This window comes from Pseudophryne corroboree, chromosome 1 (assembly GCF_028390025.1).
Source record: "Pseudophryne corroboree isolate aPseCor3 chromosome 1, aPseCor3.hap2, whole genome shotgun sequence".
NCBI classification, from domain to species: domain Eukaryota; kingdom Metazoa; phylum Chordata; class Amphibia; order Anura; family Myobatrachidae; genus Pseudophryne; species Pseudophryne corroboree.
This window is the reverse complement of record NC_086444.1, coordinates 699,829,893-699,856,337: the sequence shown is the minus strand read 5'-3', so window position 1 is coordinate 699,856,337 and position 26,445 is coordinate 699,829,893. Positions and strand designations below refer to the sequence as shown.

Below are 26,445 nucleotides of genomic sequence, written 5' to 3'. Positions count from 1 at the left end.
GTTCCACAGGGCGCCCACCCTGACGCACTTAGCTTCTTTGGGTTTGTATGGCATTAGCCACTGACACCTTCTCCTGTCGTGAGAATGTGGTGTATGTTGCTACTAACGGTTGTCGTCTTTTACCTGCTACTGCATTGGACTGGTTAACAAAACTGAGCTCCTGTGCACGGAGGCGGGGCTATAGAGGAGGCGGCGCTATGCATTCTGGGAAGTCAAAGCTTTTAGCCTGTTGGTGCCTCGGATCAAGATCCTACTCTACACCCCGATGTTATTCCCTGTGGAACCCAGTGTACCTCGCAGAAAGAGATTTAACAATGGTAAATTCTTACCATTAATCTCGTTTTAGCAGCTGTGCAAACGCATAGTCGCCGCCCACGGGGGAGTGTATTTTCGCTTTGCAGGAGTGAAAACGCCTGTGCAGCAGAGCACCAGCAAACACATTTTGTGCAAAACAAGACCAAACCTGTAGTTACTTATCCTGTGGGATGATTGCTACGACGAGTGACATGGTAATGACGTCAGATACCCGCCCAGCAAATGCCCGGCCACGCCTGCGTTTTTCCAAACTCTTCCAGAAAACTGTCAGTTGACACCCATAAACGCCCTCTTTCTGTCAATCTCCTTGCCATCGGCTGTGCGATTGGAATCGTCGCTAGAACCAGTGCAAAACCACAACGGACTTTGTACCCGTACGACGCGCGTGCGCATTGCGGTGCAGACGCATGCACAGATTAGCCATTTTTTTCACTGATCGCTATGCAGCGAACAACGGCAGCTAGTGATCAGCTCGGAATGACCCCCTCTGTCTGATTTGAGGCCGCATCATCTAAAGATACCTTTATATGTGGATCTCAATTTTTTCCTGTGAGTTTGATACACTGCTATTTTCTGACACAGATAGAAATAACATCTCTGCACTTCCCGTGGTATCTAGATTGTTGAATTTTAGATGTACTACACCATGATTGTTTTTATGTTTTATTTTTTATATATTGACACTACAAGACGTACAGTATGTGACCATCCAACAGTGAAACTCAGGATTGACAAGCAAAGACCACACACTGAACATATAAGTATACTTTTTGGACTTTATGTATGGACTGTACTGAGCACCTTTACCTGCAAAATTATTGTATGTATTTTGTTATCTATAAGGGTTAGGTGGGCCTTTTATTTTCATGTGACTGCATAAATATTTTTGCGCCTTGGGTGTCTGTTTATATATATTTTGGCATTTTCCTTGTATTCGATTGTGTCAGGATAGAGGAATATTTGCCTTGTACTGGATTGCCAGGGAACTATGAGGACAATACCTGTAAACTGAAAGGAAACAATTGTTGTTTACTAAAGTGCTGAAAGCAGGGATTCGGTGGTCTTTTAACTCTTTGTGTACCTCACATAGGGGTTGTTCAGTTTTGAGAACCTTTTCGCAGAGCCTCCAGCACCGTACGGACAAGATTGCAACTTTTCCTCTAACAGATAAGATCCCATGTTATAAAGGCACCAGTCCTATCTGTTGCTGCTTTCACATCGCAAATGCCGGATCCTACCCGGTAAAAGAAACGTGTACTTACCGGGTGGGATCCGGCATTTGCGCTCCGTTGCTGGCTTTCCGACCCGGCAATATACCAGGTCGGTTGCCATAGCAGCGGAGGGCGCAGCAGCAGCAGGGGCGGGGGTGGAGGCGGCGCCGGGAGATGAGCTCATCTCCTGCGCCGCCTCTGCCTATACTGTGAATGGGAGCCGTGTCGCATCGGAACGGCTCCCATTCACACTGCGCCTGACCCGGTAATCAACCCGGTAATAACCCTTCTTTTTTACCGGGTTGAATTACCGGGTCAGACGACCCGCTAATTCACCAAAGGACCTTTCACATCGCACACGGACCCATTTCGACACGGCAATATGCCGTGTCGATACCGGGTTTTTAGTGCGATGTGAAAAGGGTATGTCTTAGCCTGATGCAGGTTACAAATTTCTTAAATGAAAACCAGCCTATACAGTTTAGTATACGATTTTAGAGGGACTTCTTTTTCCATTAATTATCTATTTATATGTTTTAGCAAATCAACATAAAGCAACTTATGATTCTAAAAATGTAAACTTGTATCGTTTAAAGTTGTGCAAAAGATACACCTTCTAAAAAGGCACATCTTAAGATACTTTAAACTCATAATAAAATGTATCTTTAGGAATGTGCTAAACTTGTCTATGCACATCTTTACTAATCTATGTATCCCCTAAGTAAGGGTTTTTCCAAAACGTTCTTGAATCACAGCGCCATAGAGTATCAGAATTTTGTTTTGTGGCACCCCAGGCCAAAAGTTCTTATTGGGAAATTTAGAAAGAAATTTTAAATTAAGTAAATTATGTTTTTATGTCATCCTTAGGTTTAATTGTGTGGTGAGGGACAAGAGTTGCTTCTCTTGGTCCACATATTTTTTGATTGGCAGCCACCAGCACTGGTTTTGCTTATTACATTGACCATAAATAATTTTAATTGGTCCTAGACTACCAAACGAGGGCACGCTTGTAATTGCCCAAGGCACCCCAGGGTGCTACGGCACAGTTTGAAAGCCAATGCTCTAAGTTATTTATACACGTCCTTACTTATCTGTGAACTCCCTTAAGGCCAGTACTCACCGGCAGATGTGGGGAGAGAGGTGTGCTGAGCGTGCGGGGGGAGACAGGGGGGGGCGCTCATTTCACCCAGCGGGTGAAGTGAGCGACCCGCTAGATTGGCCTGCATGCAGGCCAATCTAGCACCAGCGATAGCGATGCATGGGGCTGCGCATCGCTATCGCTGTGAGGGGTACACACGTAGTGATCGCTGCTTAAAATCTAAGCAATCTAGTCAGATTGCTTAGATTTTAACCAATGATCGCTCTGTGAGTACCCCCCTTAACTTCTGTATGCACTCCCTTACTTATCTATGCACTCCCTTATTTATCTATGCACTCCCTTACTTATCTGTGCACTCCCTTACTTATCTGTGCACTCCTTTACTTATCTATGCACTCCCTTATTTATCTATGCACTCCCTTACTTATCTGTGTACTCATTTACTTATCTATGCACTCCCTTACTTATCTATGCACTCCCTTACTTATCTATGCACTCCCGTACTTATCTATGCACTCCCTTACGTATCTATGCACTCCTTTACGTATCTATGCACTCCCTTACGTATCTATGCACTCCCTTACGTATCTAAGCATTCCTTTACTTAACTATGCACTCTGTTACTTATCTATGCACTCCCTTATTTATCTATGCACTCCCTTACTTATCTGTGTACTCATTTACTTATCTATGCACTCCCATACTTATCTATGCACTCCCTTATTTATCTATGCACTCCCTAACTTATCTGTGTAGTCATTTACTTATCTATGCACTCCCTTACTTATCTATGCACTCCTTTACTTATCTATGCACTCCCTTACGTATCTATGCACTCCCTTACGTATCTATGCACTCCCTTACGTATCTATGCACTCCCTTACTTATCTAAGCACTCCTTTACTTAACTATGCACTCTGTTACTTATCTATGCACTCCCTTATTTATCTATGCACTCCCTTACTTATCTGTGTACTCATTTACTTATCTATGCACTCCCATACTTATCTATGCACTCCCTTATTTAACTATGCACTCCCTAACTTATCTGTGTAGTCATTTACTTAGCTATGCACTCCCTTACTTATCTATGCACTCATTTACTTATCTATGCACTCCCTTACTTATCTGAACACTCCTTTACTTATCTATGCACTCCCATACTTATCTATGCACTCCCTTATTTATCTATGCACTCCCTAATTTATCTGTCTATACATTTACTTATCTATGCACTCCATTACTTATCTATGCACTCATGTACTTATCTATGCACTGCCTTACTTATGTATGCACTTCTTTACTTATCTATGCACTCCCTTATCTATGCACTCCCTTACTTATCTATGCACTCCCTTATTTATCTATGCACTCCCTTACGTATCTATGCCTTCCCTTACTAATCTAGGCACTCCCTTACTTATCTATGCACTCCCTTACTTATCTATGCACTCCCTTACTTATCTATGCACTCCCTTATTTATCTATGCACTCCCTTACTTATCTATGCATTCCCTTTCTTATCTGTGCACTCCCTTATTTATCTATGCACTCCCTTACTTCTCTATGCACTTCTTTATTTATCTATGCACTCCATTACTTATCTGTGCACTCCCTTACTTATCTGTGCACTCCTTTACTTAACTATGCACTCTGTTACTTATCTGTGCACTCCCTTATTTATCTATGCACTCCCTTACTTATCTGTGTACTCATTTACTTATCTATGCACTCCCTTACTTATCTATGCACTCCCTTATTTATCTATGCACTCCCTTACTTATCTGTGTACTCATTTACTTATCTATGCACTCCCTTACTTATCTATGCACTCCCTTATTTATCTATGCACTCCCTAACTTATCTGTGTAGTCATTTACTTATCTATGCACTCCCTTACTTATCTATGCACTCATTTACTTATCTATGCACTCCCTTACTTATCTGAACACTCCTTTACTTATCTATGCACTCCCATACTTATCTATGCACTCCCTTATTTATCTATGCACTCCCTAACTTATCTGTCTAGACATTTACTTATCTATGCACTCCATTACTTATCTATGCACTCATGTACTTATCTATGCACTGCCTAACTTATGTATGCACTCCTTTACTTATCTATGCACTCCCTTACTTATCTGAGCACTCCTTTACGTATCTATGCACTCCCTTACTTATCTATGCACTCCCTTACGTATCTATGCCTTCCTTTACTAATCTATGCACCCCCTTACTTATCTATGGACTCTCTTACTTATCTATGCACTCTGTTTTTTATCTATGCACTCCCTTACTTATCTATGCATTCCCTTACTTATCTATGCACTCCCTTATTTATCTATGCACTCCCTTACTTATCTATGCATTTCCTTACTTATCTATGCATTCCCTTACTTATCTATGCATTCCCTTACTTATCTATGCACTCCCTTATTTATCTATGCACTCCCTTACTTATCTATGCATTCCCTTACTTATCTATGCACTCCCTTACTTATCTATGCATTCCCTTACTTATCTATGCATTCCCTTACTTATCTATGCATTCCCTTACTTCTCTATGCACTCCTTTACTTACCTATGCACTCCCTTACTCATCTATGTACCCCTTACTTAGCTATGCACTCCTTTACTTACCTATGCACACCCTTACTTATCTATGTACCCCTTACTTAGCTATGCACATCTTTACTTATTTATATACTCCTTAACTTATCTATGCATGCATTTACTTATCTATACAAGCCTTTATTTACTTATGCTCTCATGGGAACTATGGGAAATGTATGTCTATAAAGAGTATTTAAGCTGGAATCTAATGGTTTGTGTGAATGTATAGTGTGAATAGTGGGCAGCATGGATGGTTTAATGGTTAGCATTACTGCCTCACAGCGCTGAGGTCATGGGTTCGATTACCCCCATGGCCCTAACTGTGTGGAGTTTGTTAATTATCCCTGTGCTTGTGTGGGTTTCCTCCAGGTACTCAGGTTTGCTCCCACAATCCAAAAATATACTGGTAGGTTAATTGGCTCCAGACAGAAAAAACAAATTAACCCTATCGAGTAAGTGTGTGCATGTACATGTGTTTAGGGCAGACTAGATGGGCCAATTGGTTTTTATCTGCTGTCAAATTCTTTGTTTGTAAGTCTAGCTTCTGCCAGCAGAAGGTGCCATATCATAGAAAAGGATGTGAAAATTGTGAAAAACTACAGAATGTAACATTAAGTCAAAAACTTGTATAAATGATGGATAAACATAATTACCAATTCCTCCACGGTAGCCATGCCCGTATTTCGCAGGCGCAGAGTTTCTTTCCCACTGGACAATTTTCCTTCACTGGGACTTTTGTTGGGTCTGCCTCTTTGTCCAATCATATCTAGGAAACACAATGAAACAACAATGAGTAAATAAACCAGACACTGAATTTTAGGGTTGTAAAAATGACAACATTTTATATACTTGTAGATATAACAACATACTATGCCAATTTGTATCATTTGCATTTTCAGGAAACAGTATTATAGAGGCAGCAGATTGTCCAGCAGATAGTACATATGCATTTTATATATCACATTATTTAATTTTACCTTGGATAAAACAAACTTCCCTTAGCAGCTGGCCATTTGTAGTCAATGTAGTCAAAATAGTGTGATGCCATCATAATCTTGTATAAAGCAGTATAATACAGCCCTGCAGTGCACATGGTTTTGCACAACTGCTAACAAATTTGCTGCTGTGATCAACTCTGAATTAGGCCCCTAGTACTAACTAATAATGTGAAGATAATATCAAATACTAAAGTAGGGGAGACCTTGCGAAATAGCGATCATAATATGATCACATTCGATATCAGCTTCAAAAAACAACACTATAAGGTTCTAACTAAGACTTTAAACTTTAGAAAAGCTAATTTCAACTAGCTGAAATAAGCAATGAAGGCCATCAACTGGGAAATTGTATTTCATGGTTAGAATATGGCTGAAATGTGGGATGTTTTTACAACTGTGTTCAATAAGTACACTCATTTGTTCATTCCCAAGGTCAACAAAAACGGGAGTAGTAAATTCAAATCGATGTGGCTCAATAAGAAGATCAAGGAACAAATGGATAAAAAGGCGTGCTTTCAAAGCATTTAAGTCTGACGGGAAGACGGAATCATTCCAGTTCTACAAGGAATGTACCAAAAAATGCAAAAAAGTAATCCAAGCAGCTAAAATAGAAAACGAAAAAATAAATCGCAAAGGAGAGTAAAACAAGCCCCAAAAAGTTCTTTAAGTATATAAACAGTATAAGGTTAAAAAAGGAGAATATTGGACCATTAAAGGGTGAGTTGGACATATTGATTAATGATGATAGGGAAAAAGCAGAGTTAGTGAATAAATTCTTTTAATCAGTATTCACAAGAGGGGACCGGTTGACGAGAGCAGAGCACAACATAAGCTATAATAAAGACCCATTGCTAAGTACTTGGTTAAACAAGGAAATAGTCCGGGATAGACAAAGTAAAATTAAGATAATTAAATCTCCTGGGCCATATGGACTTCACCCCATGGTTCTTATGGAACTTAACCCAGAGCTATCAAGACCCCTATATTTGATTTTCAGTGAGTCAATTGCATCAGGAATGATACCAAAAGGACTGGCGTATAGCCAGGGCTGTCTATTCATATGGGCTCAATGGGCTCTTGCCCAAGGGCCCCAGAAGTATAAGGGCCCTAGCCTGATAGCCGTGGGTCCCTTCTTTCCAGGGGTACCACATTTTTTTAAATCGGCCCTGGGGAACCGGAGATATCCGACTTAAAAGCAGTGGTCGCCATCCAACCTGTTAAATGCTCTTCCCAGCCAGATATCTCTGGTTCTGTCTGACGTAGAGTTTTTCTGAGGGTATAATCAAAAAGCCGTGACTATCCCCTTTCGATGGAAACTGGCACCTTGTCTATACTATGCCCAGAACCAGAGATATCAGCCTTCCAGCACCTGGTCCTTGTTCCAGCCCAACACATCTGGTATGCAGTTTTATATTTTAAATCAGTGGATTGCTCTGGCTCCTGAACTCTGATCCCCAAGTCCCCAACACCTCCTGAAAGGTGACACTCTCTAGATTTTTAGCCCTTTGAATGCTAAGAATTCAGGAACTTGAGATATCTGCAGTCAAGCAAACTGCCCTCCCACCGGAAAATGATAAATATTAACCCCACTCCACTATCCACCTCTCCTCTACGTATTAAACATCCCCTACCACCCTGGAAGTCATGTACCAGGGCTTCTGCAATCAGCCTAATGCCCCCTTCTATAGTTTATCTGTGCAGTAAAGGAGTAATTAGCAGAAATTACTGCTCCAGGTCCTACCTGCTGTGCGGAAGATAGAACACCCCCTACTGCCCGTGGGACATCAAAGCTGCCGCTGATAGCACCTCCCACCCCTAGCGCTGGAGGATGGGTAGGGGGCCCAGTGCATTGCTGTGCCCAGGGGCCTACACTGCTGTTAAGATGGCCCAGCGTATAGCAGAGTAGTCCCAATATTTAAAATTAAAACTCATCCCGGTGACTACAGACTGGTAAGTTTGACATCTATAGTGGGGAAAATACTGGAAGGTATATTAAGGGATAGCATACTAGAATACTTGGATACCTCCAAGGTTATTACTAGGAATCAGCATGGTTTTGTGAAGGACAGGCCATGTCAAACTAACTTAATAAGGTTCTACGAGAAAGTGAGCGATAATATTGATCAGGGTAAAGCAGTGAATGTGGTCTTTTTGGACTTTGATAAGCCCTTTGATAAAGTCCCACATAAGAAACTAATTTTCAAATTAGGAGCGCTTTTTGTACGTGGTGTGAGTAATTGGCTGTACAACAGGGAACAGCGAGTGGTGATTAATGGAATGTTCTCTGAATGGGCCTCAGTGCTCAGAGGTATACCACAGGGTTCAGTACCAGGGCCATTGCTGTTTAACAATAGGATTTTAATTACCTACTGGTAAATCCTTTTCTTGTAGTCCGTAGAGGATGCTGGGGTCCACATTAGTACCATGGGGTATAACTTGATAGAGGGAAAGGTAAGGGTGAGAGGGAGAGGAAAAGAGAAACTTGAGCACAGGTAATAGGAGTTGAATATTGTGGTTGAAATAACCATCAAATTAATATACCACAATAATTTGTAATGTTATCCCTATAAAAGGGTATCAAATTAACACATGTGGAGGTGCACCCCTGAGAGTTTGTTAGCAATCTATAGAATAAACAGAAGAAAAAGAAACTCTAGTTTTTCTGGGGGCACTCATTGGAAGATATTATCACATAAAATATAACTTTTAATTCTACCATTTAAAATAATCTACCACAAGACAAGACAAAGATATTAACGTATACACATAAAAACCCAAAACCACACATATAATTCCATGTGCAATTTAATGATTTCACGTTGGGAGATAGGTACAACTGGTTGGGTGTCACCTAGAATTAATAGTATCAGTATAAGTGATTACACATAAAACAGCAAAAATTTACCACACATACCCAGAATCTCGTATGGAGTATTGGATAGTGTCACTTTGGGTATAAGATATGGCTGATTAAGTGTCAATTAATCTACAATATCAATGTAAAATACTGTAGCCAACACAGCCCATTGTTAGTTCAAATCATCAATGTGAATGATTACATATGCTATAGCTAAAATTGCCCATATCACACCCTCAATTCCGTATGAATTTTTGGATAATACTACATATGGCAGTGAATAAGGCTGGTTGAGTGTCAATCAATTCTTAATATCACTGTAAAAAGATTTTAATTACCGACACCACTGTCAATTATAATTGAAAATGTGAATGTAATAGATTAACATGCCACAGCCACAGTTTCCCAAACCACACCCACAGTTTTATGTGGATTTTTTTGGATAGTATCACGCTTGGCAGTGAATATGGCTGGTTGAATCTCCATTAATTAATCATATAAGTGTGACAAAGATTTGCGGCACCACAACAAAACTCCCTATAAATCACGTGATGTATTATCTCATATAGAGGTATTTACAAAATAATATAGCACCCCTACGTTTTACATGTTACCCAAGGTACATAAAAATCTTGACAACCCCCCTGGCAGACCTATAATGTCGGGCATAGAGGGTCTGTTGGAACAAGAAAGTATTTTTCTAGACCAATACCTCCAACATCACATGCATACACTACCCTCATATGTACAGGACACTAGAGATGTTTTACGTAAAATTAACGATATCCAACTTTTTGATGGTCAATACCTCGTGACTCTCGATGTTGAATCACTATACACGAGTATTAGACACGAGGATGGGATACGCGCAATTAGCTATTTTCTGCATACTGAGGGTATGGATCATTTTAAACAATTCTTATTAGAACTATTGGAGTTCGTGCTTAAAAGAAGAGATTCAACCAGCCATATTCACTGCCAAGCGTGATACTATCCAAAAAAATCCACATAAAACTGTGGGTGTGGTTTGGGAAACTGTGGCTGTTGCATGTTAATCTATTACATTCACATTTTCAATTATAATTGACAGGGGTGTTGGTAATTAAAATCTTTTTACAGTGATATTAAGAATTGATTGACACTCAACCAGCCTTATTCATTGCCATATGTGATATTATCCAAAAGTTCATAGCAAAGCAGTACTGAACTAAATAACCACAGCAGGAGAACGAAGCGCTGGGCGGGTGCCCATCATCCTCTATGGACTACAAGAAAAGGATTTACCGGTAGGTAATTAAAATCCTATTTTCTCTTGCGTCCTAGAGGCTGCTGGGGTGCACATTAGTACCATGGGGATGTACCAAAGTTATATTTCGTGTGGAACCGCACTAGTCTAAACAATTTTACTGAAGTTATAAATTGGCGAGAAACATGAAATACCAATGTACATGCAGTTACCAAATAAATCCTGAACTGCAAATGATTGGTGGTGCTCCCAGGAATTTTGTAGGTTAGACTACAATTGAAAAGAAAAAGAGAAAGACAAAAAACCCTTGTTTGGGAGCACTCATTTGTTATCATAAATATCATATATGTGATTGGAAGTATGAAAATGAAATAAAACTTAACCTTTATTTGTTTCTTGAATAAAAGATTTATGTGTGAAAAATAATTTGAGAATCATGTCTAATGACTGTTGCTCTTTGTGTATAAATCTTGTTTAACCTTTCTAACAAATAAGGTACAAGATGATTAAAAGGTGAAAATATCAGGAAATTGATTGAGGATACCAATGATTGCTTGAAATTTAAGGGTATCCAAAAAATCACTGTGCATGCCTATCAGAATATTGTGATGGATGATTCAATTGTTATTCATAATTACGCTCATGGTTAATGTAAAGAGAATGGAAGAAATGGTAAAGGTCTCATTGGAAAAAAGGCCCACTGCACCTGGTATTCTCAGGAGGTTTCCCTTCCTAGTACTGACCAGGCCATACCTGCTTAGCTTCTGAGATCGGACAGGATCGGGTGTATTCAGGGTAGTATGGTCGTGGGCCGTTTGAAGGAGAAGGGGGGACCACATCTATTTTCTGCACTTTACATAAATCAGGACCATGAATAGTCTGAAATGGTATTTCCAGATGAGAGAGTGTATAGAAAATTGAAGGGTGTGAGGCAGAAAGGAAAGTTCCTTGGAAAAAGGCCCACTGCACCTGGTATTCTCAGGAGGTTTCCCTTCCTAGTACTGACCAGGCCATACCTGCTTAGCTTCCGAGATCGGACAGGATCGAGCGTATTCAGGATAGTATGGTACCTTATTTGTTAAAAAGGTTAAACAAGATTTATACACAAAGAACAACAGTCATTAGACATGATTTTCAAATTATTTTTCACACATAAATATTTTATTCAAGAAACAAATAAAGGTTAAGTTTTATTTCATTTTCATACTTCCAATCACATATATGATATTTATGATAACAAATGAGTGCTCCCAAACAAGGTTTTTTTGTCTTTCTCTTTTTCTTTTCAATTGATGTACCAAAGCTCCCAGAATGTGAGGGATAGTGCGGAGGCTCCTGTAGAACTGCTTGACCAAACTGTAGGTCCACAGAGGCCAAAGTATCGAACTTGTAGAACTTAGCAAATGTGTTTGACCCTGACCAAGTAGCAGCCCGGCAAAGCTGTAAAGCCGAGACACCCTGGGCAGCTGCCCAGGAAGAACCCACTTACGAGTAGAGTGGGCCTTAACAGATTTTGGACACAGCAATCCTGCCATAGAATATGCATGCTGGATAGTGAACCTGATCCAGCGAGAAATCATCTGCTTAGAAGCAGGACACCTAATTTTCTTGGGATCATAAAGGACAAACAGAGAGTCCGATTTTCTGTGACGAGCTGTCCTCTTCACATATATCTTCAAAGCCCTCACAACATTCAAGGACTTTGATGCAATTGGAGTCTTTAGCCACTGGCACCACAATAGCTTGTTGATATGAAAAGCCGACACAACCTTAGGAAGCAACTGCTGATGCATCCTGAGCTCCGCTCTATCTTCATGGAAGATCAAGTAGGAGCTTTTACAGGACATAGCCACCAATTCCGACACACGTCGCGCAGAAGCCAAGGCCAACAATGTGACAGCCTTCCACGTGAGAAACTTGACCTCAGCCTCCTGTAAAGGCTCAAACCAATCCGATTGCAAGAAATGCAACACCATGTCAAGATCTCAGGGTGCCGTCGGCGCCACAAAGGGAGGCTGGATGTGCAGAACCCCTTTCAAAAAGGTATGAACCTCAGGGAGGGCAGCCAATTGTTTCTGGAAGAAAATGGATAAAGCCGAAATTTGAACCTTTAAGGATCCCAACCGTAGGCCCATATCTACACCTGCTTGCAGGAATAGGAGAACCGTCCAAGTTGAAACTCAGCCGCAGGAAATTTCTTGGATTCACACCAAGACACATACTTTTTCCAAATTTGATGGTAATGTTTAGATGTTACTCCCTTCCTAGCCTGTATCAGGGTAGGAATAACCACGCTCGGAATATCCTTCCGAGCTAAGATCTGGCGCTCAACCGCCATGCCGTCAAACATAGCCTTGGTAAGTCTTGATAAGCGAACAGCCTCTGTAGTAGAAGATCCTCCCTAAGAGGAAGAGGCCTTGGATCTTCCAGCAGTAGATCCAGCAGATCTGCGTATCAAGCCCTCTGTGGCCAGTCTGGAGCAATGAGGATCGCCTGAACTCCTGTTTTTTTTACCAACTTTAGAATTCTTGGAATGAGCGGAAGTGGAGGGAACACATACACTGACTGGAATACCCACGGTGTCACCAGGGCATCCACCGCCACTGCTTGTGGGTCTCTCAACCTGGAACAGTACCTCCGAAGTTTCTTGTTGAGATGCAAGGCCATCATGCCTATTTGAGGTACGCCCCAGCGACCGGTCACCTCTGCGAACACCTTCGGATGGAGGCCCCATCCTCCTGGATGGAGATCGTGCCTGCTGAGGAAGTCCGCTTCCCAGTTGTCCACTCCCGGAATGAAGATTGCTGACAGCGCCGCCGCGTGCCTTTCTGCACAGAGGAGGATTTTTGTCACCTCTGACTTTGCAGCTCTGCTCTTCGTTCCGCCCTGTCAGTTTATGTAGGCACTGTCGTAACATTGTCCGACTGCACCAGAATGGCCTGATCTTGCAGAAGGCGTGCTGCTTGACAAAGACCGTTGTGCACGGCTCTTAGCTCCAGAATGTTTATTGGAAGAAGGGATTCCTGACTTGATTACCTTCCTTGGAAGGTTTCCCCTTGGGTGACTGCTCCCCAACCTCTGAAACTTGCATCCGTGGTTAGAAGGATCCAGTTCTGGACCCCGAACCTGCGGCCCTCCAGAAGGTGAGGCAGTTGCAGCCACCAGAGGAGTGAAATCCTTGCTTTCGGCGACAGACGTATCCTCTGGCACATGTGTAGGTGAGATCCCGACCACTGGTCTAGTAGATCCAGTTGGAAAGACCGAGCATGAAATCTTCCGTACTGCAGAGGCTCGTAAGAGGCAACCATCTTCCCCAGAAGGCAAATGCACTGATGAACTGATACCCGGGCAGGCTTCAAGACATCCCGGACCATTGTCTGTATCACCAGTGCTTTCTCCCCCTGGCAGACACACCCCCTGCACCTCTGTGTCGAGGATCATCCCCAGGAAAGACAGCTTCCTTGTCGGCTCCAAATGTGACTTTGGAAGGTTCAGCATCCAACTGTGCTCCCAGAGCAGATGAGTCGTGAGAGCAATGGACTGTAACAACTTCTCCCTGGACGATGCCTTTATCAGCAGATCGTCCAGATATGGAATCATGTTCGGAGGAGAACAATCATCTCTGCCATCACCTTGGTGAAGACCCTCGGTGCCATGGAGAGACCGAATGGCAGTGCCTGGCACTGATAGTGATTGTCTAACAGTGCAAACCCAAGAAAAGCCTGATGTGGCGGCCAAATCAGAATGTGGAGGTACGCATCCTTGATATCTAGGGACACCAGAAACTCCCCTCCTCCAGACCTGAGATCAGCGCCCTTAGATACTCCATTTTGAGTTTGAACTCCCTTAGATAAGTTTGCCTCCAGTAGTTAGCCCCTATGTAGTTCGCCCCCAGTAGTTAGCCCCTATGTAGTTCACCCCCAGTAGTTAGCCCCATGTAGTTCACCCCCAGTAGTTCGCCCCTATGTAGTTTGCCCCAGTAGTTTGCCCCTATGTAGTTTGCCCCTATGTAGTTTGCCCCCTTAGTTTGCCCCTATGTAGTTAGCCCTATTTAGTTTGCCCCCAGTAGTTAGCCCCTATGCAGTTGCACCCAGTAGTTAGCCCCTATGTAGTTCGCCCCCGGTAGTTAGCCCCATGTAGTTAGCCTCTATGTAGTTTGCCCCCAGTAGTTAGCCCCTATGTAGTGCAACCCCAGTAGTTAACCCCTATGTAGTTAGCCCCTATATAGTTTGCCCCCAGTAGTTAGCCCCTATGTAGTTCACCCCTATGTAGTGCGCCCCCAGTAGTTAGCTGTTATTTAGTTCTCCCCCAGTAGTTTTCCCCCAGTAGAAGAGCCGCTTACATTCAAACGTATAAAAAAAACCTCACATGCTCACCAAGCCCCGCTACAGCACCTGACCGCTGCAGTCCTCCTGGCGTCCGCTCCTTGGCACTATGGGGGAGATGTCATGATGACTGTCCCATAGCACACACTGACAGAGCCGGAAGACGTAGCTCAGTAGTGAGCTCCTGCCTCCGGCTTCCGCTGTGGAGAGGTAACACAATCTCAGTGGGCGTCCGTCATCTCTCTGCGGCGCCGCCATACATCAGGTTGTGACCTGGAGGAGGCGGAACTGCGTTCCGTCTGCAAATAGAACTGATGGAACGCAGTTCCACACCATTCCGGCTCACTTTCACCCCTGTATATACTATACTGTGTATATGTATTAGAGATGAGCGGGTTCGGTTCGTCGAGATCTGAACCCCCCCCGAACTTCACGTGGTTTATACGGGTCCGAGGCAGCCTCGGTTCTTCCCGCCTAACACGCAAAACCCGAACAGGGGAAAACGTCATCATCCCGCTGTCGGATTCTCGCGAGATTCGGATTCCATATAAAGAGCCGCGCGTCGCCGCCATTTTCACTCATGCATTGTCGATTGAGCGGAGAGGACGTGGCTACATTCTCTGCCTGAAAAGCTCAATATCTGTGCACAGTGTGCTGTATTGTGGGGACCAGTATATAGTAGTACAGTGCTGCATTGTGGTGACCACCAGTATATAGTAGTACAGTACAGTTGTCCATTGCTGTATCTTGCAGCTCCGTGTCAGACTCAGTTCTATTCTCCGGATCAGTGCTCAATATCTTTGCTGCATTGCGGGGACCAGTATATAGTAGTACAGTGCTGCATTGTGGTGACCACCAGTATATAGTACTACAGTACAGTTGTCCATTGCTGCATCTTGCAGCTCAGTGTCAGACTCAGTTCTATTCTCCTGATCAGTGTTCAATATCTGTGCTGCATTGTGGGGACTAGTATATAGTAGTACAGTGCTGCATTGTGGTGACCACCAGTATATAGTAGTACAGTACAGTTGTCCATTGCTGTATCTTGCAGCTGGCATATAATTCCACACATTAAAAAATGGAGAACAAAAATTTGGAGGGTAAAATAGGGAAAGATCAAGATCCACTTCCACCTAGTGCTGAAGCTGCTGCCACTAGTCATGGCAGAGACGATGAAATGCCCTCAACGTCATCTGCCAAGGCCGATGCCCAATGTCATAGTAGAGAGCATGTAAAATCCAAAAAACAAAAGTTCAGTAAAATGACTGAAAAATCTAAATTAAAAGCGTCCGAGGAGAAGCGTAAACTTGCCAATATGCCATTTACGGCACGGAGTGGCAAGGAACGGCTAAGGCCCTGGCCTATGTTCCTCATGACTAGTGGGTCAGCTTCACATGAGGATGGAAGCACTCATCCTCCCGCTAGAAAAATGAAAAGAGTTAAGCTGGCAAAAGCACAGCAAAGAACTGTGCATTCTTCTAAATCACAAATCCCCAAGGAGAGTCCAATTGTGTCGGTTGCGATGCCTGACCTTCCCAACACTGGACGGGAAGAGGTGGCTCCTTCCACCATTTGCACGCCCCCTGCAAGTGCTGGAAGGAGCACCCACAGTAGAGTTCCTGATATTCAAATTGAAGATGTCACTGTTGAAGTACACCAGGATGAGGATATGGGTTTTGCTGGCGCTGAGGGGGAAATTGACCATGAGGATTCTGATGGAGAGGTGGTTTGTTTAAGTCAGGCATCTGGGGAGACACCTGTTGTCCGTGGGATGAATATGGCCATTGACATGCCTGGTCAAAATACCCCCCAAAAAATCACCTCTTCGGTGTGGAATTATTTAAACAGAAATGCGGACAACTGGTGTCAAGCCGTGTGTTGCCTTTGTCAAGCTGTTATAAGTAGGGGTAAAGACGTTAACCACCTAGGAACATCCTCCCTTATACGTCACCTGGAGCGCATTCATCAGAAGTCATTGCAAGTTAAAAACTTTGGGTAACAGCGGAAGCAGTACACTGACAACTAAATCCGTTCTTCCTCTTGTACCCAAGCTCCTGCAAACCACACCACCAACTCCCTCCGTGTCAATTTCCTCCTTAGACAGGAACGCCAATAGTCCTGCAGGCCATGTCACTGGCAAGTCTGACGAGTCCTCTCCTGACTGGGATTCCTCCAATGGATCCTTGAGTGTAACGCCTACTGCTGCTGGCGCTGCTGTTGTTGCTGCTGGGAGTGGTATCCGGCGTTAGTTCACAGGGACTTAGAGAATTTCTTGAGGTAGTGTGTCCCCGGTACCAAATACCATCTAGGTTTCACTTCTCTAGGCAGGCGATACCGAGAATGTACACAGACGTCAGAAAAAGAGTCACCAGTGTCCTAAAAAATGCAGTTGTATCCAATGTCCACTTAACCACGGACATGTGGACAAGTGGAGCAGGGCAGACTAAGGACTATATGACTGTGACAGCCCACTGGGTAGATGTATTGCCTCCCGCAGCAAGAACAGCAGCGGCGGCACCAGTAGCAGCATCTCGCAAATGCCAACTGGTTCCTAGGCAGGCTACGCTTTGTATCACTGCTTTCCATAAGAGGCACACAGCTGACAACCTCTTATGGAAACTGAGGAACATCATCGCAGATTGGCTTACCCCAATAGGACTCTCCTGGGGATTTGTGACATCGGACAATGCCACCAATATTGTGCGTGCATTACATGTGGGCAAATTCCAGCACGTCCCATGTTTTGCACATACAATTAAATTGGAGAATTTTTTTAAAAAACGACAGGGGCGTGCAAGAGATGCTGTCAGTGGCCCGAAGAATTGCGGGCCACTTTTGGCATTCAGCCATGGCATGCCGAAGACTGGAGCACCAGCAAACATCCCTGAACATTCCCCGCCATCAGCTGAAGCAAGAGGTGGTAACGAGGTGGAATTCAACCCTCTATATGCTTCAAAGGATGGAGGAGCAGCAAAAGGCCATTCAAGCCTATACATCTGCCTACGATATAGGCAAAGGAGGGGGAATGGACCTGACTCAAGCGCAGTGGAGAATAATTTCAACGTTGTGCAAGGTTCTGCAACCCTTTGAACTTGCCACACGTGAAGTTAGTTCAGACACTGCCAGCCTGAGTCAGGTCATTCCCCTCATCAGGCTTTTGCAGAAGCAGCTGGAGAGATTGAAGGAGGAGCTAAAATGAAGCGATTCCGCTAGGCATGTGGGACTTGTGGATGGAGCCCTTAATTCGCTTAACCAGGATTCACGGGTGGTCAATCTGTTGAAATCAGAGCACTACATTTTGGCCACCATGCTCGATCCTAGGTTTAAAGCCTATGTTGTATCTCTCTTTCCGGCAGACACAAGTCTGCAGATGTTCAAAGACCTGCTGGTGAGACAATTGTCAAGTCAAGCTGAACGTGACCCACCAACAGCTCCTCCTTCATTTTCTGCCACCACTGGAGCTGCCAGGAAAAGGATCAAATTTCTAAAACCACCCGCTGGCGGTGATGCAGGGCAGTCAGGAGCGAAAACTGACATCTGGTCCGGACTGAAGGACCTGCCAACGATTACTGACATGTCGTCTACTGTCACTGCATATGATTCTGTCACCATTGAAAGAATGGTGGAGGATTATATGAGTGACAGCATCCAAGTAGGCACGTCAGACAGTCCGTACGTATACTGGCAGGAAAAAGAGGCAATTTGGAGGCCCTTGCACAAACTGGCTTTATTTTACCTAACTTGCCCCCCCTCCAGCGTGTACTCCGAAAGAGTGTTTAGTGCAGCCGGTCACCTTGTCAGCGATCGGCGTACAAGGTTACTTCCACAAAATGTGGAGAAGATGATGTTCATCAAAATGAATTATAATCAATTCCTCCATGGAGACATTCACCAGCAATTGCGTCCAGAAAGTACACAGGGACCTGTGATGGTAGATTCCAGTGGGGACGAATTAATACTCTGTGAGGAGGGGGATGTACACAGTGAAAGGGGTGAGGAATCAAAGGATGATGATGAGGTCGACATCTTGCTGCTGTAGAGCCAGTTTGTGCAAGGAGCGATTGATTGCTTCTTTTTTGGTGGGGGCCCAAACCAACCAGTCATTTCAGCCACAGTCGTGTGGCAGACCCTGTCGCTGAAATGATGGGTTTGTTAAAGTGTGCATGTCCTGTTTATACAACATAAGGGTGGGTGGGAGGGCCCAGGGTGGGGGGGGGCCCAGGGTGGGGGGGGCCCAGGGTGGGGGGGCCCAAGGACAATTCCATCTTGCACCTCTTTTTTTTTTATTTATCTTTGCATCATGTGATGCTTGGGGCCAATTTTTTTAAGTGCCTTCCTGTCTGACACTGCAGTGCCACTCCTAGATGGGCCAGGTGTTTGTGACGCCCACTTGGGTCACTTAGCTTAGTCATCCAGCGACCTCTGTGCAAATTTTAGGACTAAAAATAATATTGTGAGGTGTGAGGTTTTCATAATAGACTGGAAATTAGTGGAAATGATGGTTATTGAGGTTAATAATACTATGGGATCAAAATTACCCACCAAATTCTATGATTTAAGCTGTTTTTGAGGGGTTTTTGAAAAAAAACACTCGAATCCAAAACACACCCGAATCCGACAAAAAAATTTAAGGGAGGTTTTGCCAAAACGCGTCCGAATCCAAAACACGGCCGCGGAACCGAATCCAATATCCTAATATATATATATATATATATATATATATATATATATGTTATTTTTCCCTTATTTCTTAATAATCCAGTTTACTTTGTTGAAAGTTTATTGGTAGGAAAATTCCATCCATTCATTCATTCATTCATTCATTCAGAACTGACAGATAATTTAGTAGGGAGAAGAGGAGACGCTGCAGATGCTGTGTTGTGGGTTCTTGTAGTTTTACAGTATACAGTTTTGTACATAAAATAAACTGCAAGACTGGGTGTGATGCACAATCACAGCTTTATTAGAGAACTGAAATAAACTCTTAGAAATCAAAATATAATTAGCTCTATGTTTACTTAAAATTGTAATTCTATTAAGATCTGTAGATACTGGCGCACTCCAATAAACGGCTATGGCCCTCATTCCGAGTTGATTGCACCAAGCAACTTTTTGCTGCTGGTGCGATCAACTAATCTCCGCCTATGGGGGAGTGTAATTTAGCATAGCAGGGCTGCGATCGCTTGTGCAGCCCTGCTATGCTAAAAAAGTTTCCTGCAAAACAAGACCGGGGTCAGACCTACTTACCCTGTGCGGCAGATCCAGCAAAGAAGGTCCCGGGATTGACGTCAGACATCCGCCCTCCAAACACCTGGACACGCCTGCGTTCGGATCTCCACGCCCGGAAAATGGCGAGTAGACGCCCCGGAACGCCTCCTTGCTGTCAATCTTTTTGCGATCGCGCTAGCGATCACTTTCTTCTTTGCCTAGCCGCTGCCCGGCGAGCAACGACGCTGCATGAGAATGGGTCGGAATGACCCGCTATATGCGGTGCTCCCTTAAGTCTGTTCCATTACAGTCTAGGTTAACAAAAGCAATGTAGGAAAGGGCACTTAGGCCCTCATTCCGAGTTGACCGCACCAAGCAAATTTTTACTGCTGGTGCGGTCAACTAATCTCCGCCTATGGGGGAGTGTATTTTAGCATAGCAGGGCTGCGATCGCTTGTGCAGCCCTGCTATGCTAAAGTTTCTTACAAAACAAGACCAGCCCTGGACATACTTACCCTGTGCGATGGATCCAGCGATGATGTAAACGGCTTTGACGTCATACATCCACCCTCCGTTTGCCTGGACACGCATGCGTTTTCCTTACCACTCCCCGAAAACGGCTCCAAACGGTGAGTTGCTGCCCCGGAACGCCTTCCTGCAGTCAATCTTCTTGCGGTCGCCACTGCGACCGCTTCCTTTGTAGTCAGCGTTGTTGCCCGGCGCCGGGCAATGATGCGCGTGCGCATTACGGCCCCCGTGCAAGCACAGTAGTGACCCGGACGCAGTTGTGCGAACGAAAGCACGCTGCGATCAGGTCGGAATGATCCCCTTAGTTCATCGTAGAAAAACACATTTTTATTTAAACCCAAGTGCCCAACTTGGGTGAAAAAAAAAAAAAGTTTTACTACGATGAACTGAGTGCCCTTTCCTACATTGTTTATGATATATATATATATATATATATATATACTGTATGTACACATATAATTATATATAGGATGCTGTAGGGATCCCGGCAGTCAGATTACCGACGCCGGAATCCTAACACTGTTTCGAATACCGGCATCCTGAATAGGTGCACATTCCTGTGTCAGATTACCAACACTCAGAATGCCAATCATACACACACCGCGACACAGCAGGGGTAAGCCGCGTGGGGAGAGGTTAGGTTGAGGCTGCAGAGGTAGAGTTAGGGTTGGCACCCTCTTGGTGGGGGGGTTAGAGTTAAGCTGTGGGCCGGGAGGGTTAGGTTTAGGAAGCGGGGACGGGAGGTTAGGTTTAAGCACTTACAGGGGAAGGTTAGGGTTAGGCAGTGGCTAGGGAGGGTTATGGGGGTAGGGGCATAGGCGTGCGCAGCACATTTTATTAGGGGGTGCACGACTGGAATGGTGTGCCTAGCCCCGCCCACTGGGTGTGCCTAGCCCCATATTTTCTTGACATGGATATTACATATTGCTTTTTAATCATTTTGCTGTCTCTGAGTGCCAGTTTTTTATGGACCTTTATATATCTATCTTTCTGAGCACCTGAGCAAGTTGTGCTTTTATGGGAGTGCCGGCTGCTGCTGTAAGGATAGATTATATATATACACTGCTCAAAAGAATAAAGGGAACACTAAAATAACACATCCTAGATCTGAATAAATGAAATATTCTTATTAAATACTTTGTTCTTTACATAGTTGAATGTGCTGACAACAAAATCACACAAAAATTATCAATGAAAATCAAATTTATTAACCCATGGAGGTCTGGATTTGGAGTCACACTCAAAATTAAAGTGGAAAAACACACTACAGGCTGATCCAACTTTGATGTAATGTCCTTAAAACAAGTCAAAATGAGGCTCAGTAGTGTGTGTGGCCTCCACGTGCCTGTATGACCTCCCTACAACCCACAGAAGTGGCTCAGGTAGTGCAGCTCATCCAGGATAGCACGTCAATGCGAGCTGTGGCAAGAAGGTTTGCTGTGTCTGTCAGCGTAGTGTCCAGAGCATGGAGGCGCTACCAGGAGACAGGCCAGCACATCAGGAGACGTGGAGGAGGCCGTAGGAGGGCAACAACCCAGCAGCAGGACCGCTACCTCCGCCTTTGTGCAAGGAGGAACAGGAGGAGCACTGCCAGAGCCCTGCAAAATTACCTCCAGCAAGCCACAAATGTGCATGTGTCTACTCAAACGATCAGAAACAGACTCTATGAGGGTGGTATGAGGGCCCGACGTCCACAGGTGGGGGTTGTGCTTACAGCCCAACACCGTGGAGGACGTTTGGCATTTGCCAGAGAACACCAAGATTGGCAAATTCGCCACTGGCGCCCTGTGCTCTTCACAGATGAAAGCAGGTTCTCACTGAGCACATGTGACAGACGTGACAGAGTCTGGAGACGCCAAGGAGAACGTTCTGCTGCCTGCAACATCCTCCAGCATGACCGGTTTGGCAGTGAGTCAGTAATGGTGTGGGGTGGCATTTCTTTGGGGGGTCGCACAGCCCTCCATGTGCTCGCTAGAGGTAGCCCGACTGCCATTAGGTACCGAGATGAGATCCTCAGACCCCTTGTGAGACCATATGCTGGTGCGGTTGGCCCTGGGTTCCTCCTAATGCAAGACAATGCTAGACCTCATGTGGCTGGAGTGTGTCAGCAGTCCCTGCAAGACGAAGGCATTGATGCTATGGACTGGCCCGCCCGTTCCCCAGACCTGAATCCAATTGAGCACATCTGGGACATCATGTCTCGCTCCATCCACCAACGCCACGTTGCACCACAGACTGTCCAGGAGTTGGCGGATGCTTTAGTCCAGGTCTGGGAGGAGATCCCTCAGGAGACCATCCGCCACCTCATCAGGAGCATGCCCAGGTGTTGTAGGGAGGTCATACAGGCACGTGGAGGCCACACACACTACTGAGCCTCATTTTGATTTGTTTTAAGGACATTACATCAAAGTTGGATCAGCCTGTAGTGTGTTTTTCCACTTTAATTTTGAGGGTGACTCCAAATCCAGAACTCCATGGGTTAATAAATTTGATTTCCATTGATAATTTTTTTGTGATTTTGTTGTCAGCACATTCAACTATGTAAAGAACAATGTATTTAATAAGAATATTTCATTCATTCAGATCTAGGATAAGTTATTTTAGTGTTCCCTTTATTTTTCTGAGCAGTGTATGTGTATATTTATATATATATATATATATATATATAAAAGGTGTAAAGAGCTGGCACTCAATGGATGATCCGTTAGTTGCCTTCCCAAAAACGCCTTGCAGCGAATTAAAGACAGCTTGTAAAAGGCGGCACTCCTAGGACTTACTTATAGATAATATAAATGGGTGACGAGCAACACAATAAGCTGTTAACGTTTCAGTTTTATTACAAAAACTGACGAAAGTATTTGTAATAAAACTGAAACGTTAACAGCTTATTGTGTTGCTCGTCACCCATTTATATTATCTATAAGTAAGTCCTAGGAGTGCCGCCTTTTACAAGCTGTCTTTAATTCGCTGCAAGGCGTTTTTGGGAAGGCAACTAACGGACCATCCATTGAGTGCCAGCTCTTTACACCTTATATATATATATATATATATATATATATATATATATATATATATATATAAGTCCTGGGAGTGCCACCTTCTACAAGCTATATATATATATATATATATATAGTAATAATAATAATAACCCTTTATTTTCTTATACACCCCCACCCCCTGCCTGGCCTGAACTGTGCCCTGGTGCACACAAAGACAGTGAGTGAGTCTCTCACTCACATTCTGAAGGCTCAGGCAGGATACTGTTCTCCTCCAGCGGACCAGCGGTCGAAAATGGCAGGGCGGCAGGGCACACACTACTCACTGCCACTGTCTAGAAGTGAGCACGGGCGGGAGCCGGGACTCGGAGGACAGCCGACAAAACAGGGCAGGAAGGGAGGGAGGGCGCGCGGTGTGACGTGCTGAAGTCACACGCGAGACAATCAGATTATGACGGTGGGTGGGCTGGGCTGTGCGGCCAGCCCACCCGTCCACGAAGAAGCTGCTTATGTTATGTGCAGCTGACAGGGAGCTGTGTGAGTGTGACCGGCGGCGGCGCAGCGGGAAGGGGTGAATGCTGGATGCAGGACTCAGGTTATCCGATCATCGCTATCAGTGCGCTGCTGTAGTAGCAGTAGCACTGCTACAACAGCAGCACACAGACAGCGATGATCGGATTGCAGGTGTGATGTGCGGGGGGTGCCGGACATTAGGGGGTGCCTGTGCGCACCAAGCACCCCCCGTGCGCACGCCTATGGGTAGGGGAGAGGGTATAACACCCCTTTACTTACCCCTGTCGGCTTCATTGCAATTGGGATTCCCAACATCGGTATTTCGTATGTCTGGATTCCGGACGTTGGCTTTCCCTTCTGATCCCATATATATAAATATTAGAGATGAGCGGGTTCGGATTTACTCGGTTCTTAACGCCAGAATTATCGCAAGTTCCTTTTTTCAGGATTTTTCTTATTAGCTAAACAAAACACATGACATCCGTAAGCCAATAAGGAGATTCGGGTAAATCCAAGTAAAACCGAACCTGCTCATCTCTATTAAATATATACTGTATAGAGAGAGAGAGAACGAGAGAGAGAGAGAGAGAGAGGGATAAAGAGGACCATAGGCGGCACTCGGGAGGCTTGCTAATTCAAATACTTTTTAATAGATAGAGTGCATCCGACAATTGTTTCATATATATATATATATATATATATATATAAACTACTCAAAAAAATAAAGGGAACACTTAAACAACACAATGTAATTCCAAGTCAATCACACTTCTGTGAAATCAAACTGTCCACTTAGGAAGCAACACTGATTGACAATCGATTTCACATGCTGTTGTGCAAATGGAATAGACAACAGGTGGAAATTATAGGCAATTAGCAAGACACCCCCAATAAAGGAGTTGTTCTGCAGGTGGTGACCACAGACCACTTCTCAGCTCCTATGCTTTCTGGCTGATGTTTTGGTCACTTTTGAAAGCTGGCGGTGCTTTCACTCTAGTGGTAGCATGAGTCTACAACCCACACAAGTGGCTCAGGTAGTGCAGCTCATCCAGGATGGCACATCAATGCGAGCTGTGGCAAGAAGGTTTGCTGTGTCTGTCAGCGTAGTGTCCAGAGCATGGAGGCGCCACCAGGAGACAGGCCAGTACATCAGGAGACGTGGAGGAGGCAGTAGGAGGGCAACAACTCAGCAGCAGGACCGCTACCTCCACCTTTGTGCAAGGAGGAACAGGAGGAGCACTGCCAGAGCCCTGCAAAATGACCTCCAGCAAGCCACAAATGTGCATGTGTCTACTCAAACAATCAGAAACAGACTCCATGAGGGTGGTATGAGGGCCCGACGTCCACAGGTGGGGGTTGTGCTTACAGCCCAACACCGTGCAGGACGCTTGGCATTTGCCAGAGAACACCAAGATTGTCAAATTCGCCACTGGCGCCCTGTGCTCTTCACAGATGAAAGCAGGTTCTCACTGAGCACATGTGACAGACGTGACAGAATCTGGAGACGCCAAGGAGAACGTTCTGCTGCTGCAACATCCTCCAGCATGACCGGTTTGGCTTTGGTCAGTAATGGTGTGGGGTGTCATTTCTTTGGGGGGCCGCACAGCCCTCCATGTGCTCGCCAGAGGTAGCCTGACTTCCATTAGGTACCGAGATGAGATCCTCAGACCCCTTGTGAGACCATATGCTGGTGCGGTTGGCTCTGGGTTCCTCCTAATGCAAGACAATGCTAGACCTCATGTGGCTGGAGTGTGTCAGCAGTTCCTGCAAGATGAAGGCATTGATGCTATGGACTGGCCCGCCCGTTCCCCAGACCTGAATCCAATTGAGCACATCTGGGGCATCATGTCTCGCTCCATCCACCAACGCCACGTTGCACCACAGACTGTCCAGGAGTTGGCGGATGCTTTAGTCCAGGTCTGGGAGGAGATCCCTCAGAAGACCATCCGCCATCTCATCAGGAGCATGCCCAGGCATTGTAGGGAGGTCATACAGGCACGTGGAGGCCACACACACTACTGAGCCTCATTTTGGCTTGTTTTAAGCACATTACATCAAAGTTGGATCAGCCTGTAGTGTGTTTTTCAACTTTAATTTTGAGTGTGACTCCAAATCCAGACCTCCGTGGGTTAATAAATTCCATTGATAATTTTTGCGTAATTTTGTTGTCAGCACATTCAACTATGTAAAGAACAAAGTTTTTGATAAGAATATTTCATTCATTCAGATCGAGGATGTGTTGTTTAAGTGTTCCCTTTATTTTTTTGAGCAGTGTATATATAAAAGAATTCCTGGAGATTTTAGGATGCTCCTGAAACTGCTAACTGCTACATTTTAAATAATAATATATAAAATTTGTGTGCGTGTGTACTTTAAAATGTGTGTATTTCTGTTACAATGTTAAACTCACAAGTCCAGCTAATATGACATGCTCTGCCTTTTGTTGGTGTAACTCCACTCACATAAAAATTTTAAATAGTAACCCCGCCTACTTTAGTATTGGCTCCGCCCACCATTGGTTTGATACTGCCCA

The 26,445-nt window shown here is 44.4% G+C and overlaps 1 protein-coding gene and 1 pseudogene across 1 annotated transcript in view; both read right to left on the bottom strand.

Moving 5' to 3' along the window:
- The window catches only part of GIPC3 (GIPC PDZ domain containing family member 3), a 303,143-nt gene that overhangs the window by 91,684 nt on the left and 185,014 nt on the right, over positions 1-26,445 (bottom strand). The window contains exon 4 of the mRNA XM_063931102.1: positions 5,895-6,007. Within this exon, the coding sequence (XP_063787172.1) occupies positions 5,895-6,007 (113 nt within the window). The remainder of the gene's footprint in view (positions 1-5,894; positions 6,008-26,445) is intronic.
- On the bottom strand, positions 11,037-11,154 carry LOC134936621 (5S ribosomal RNA; annotated as a pseudogene).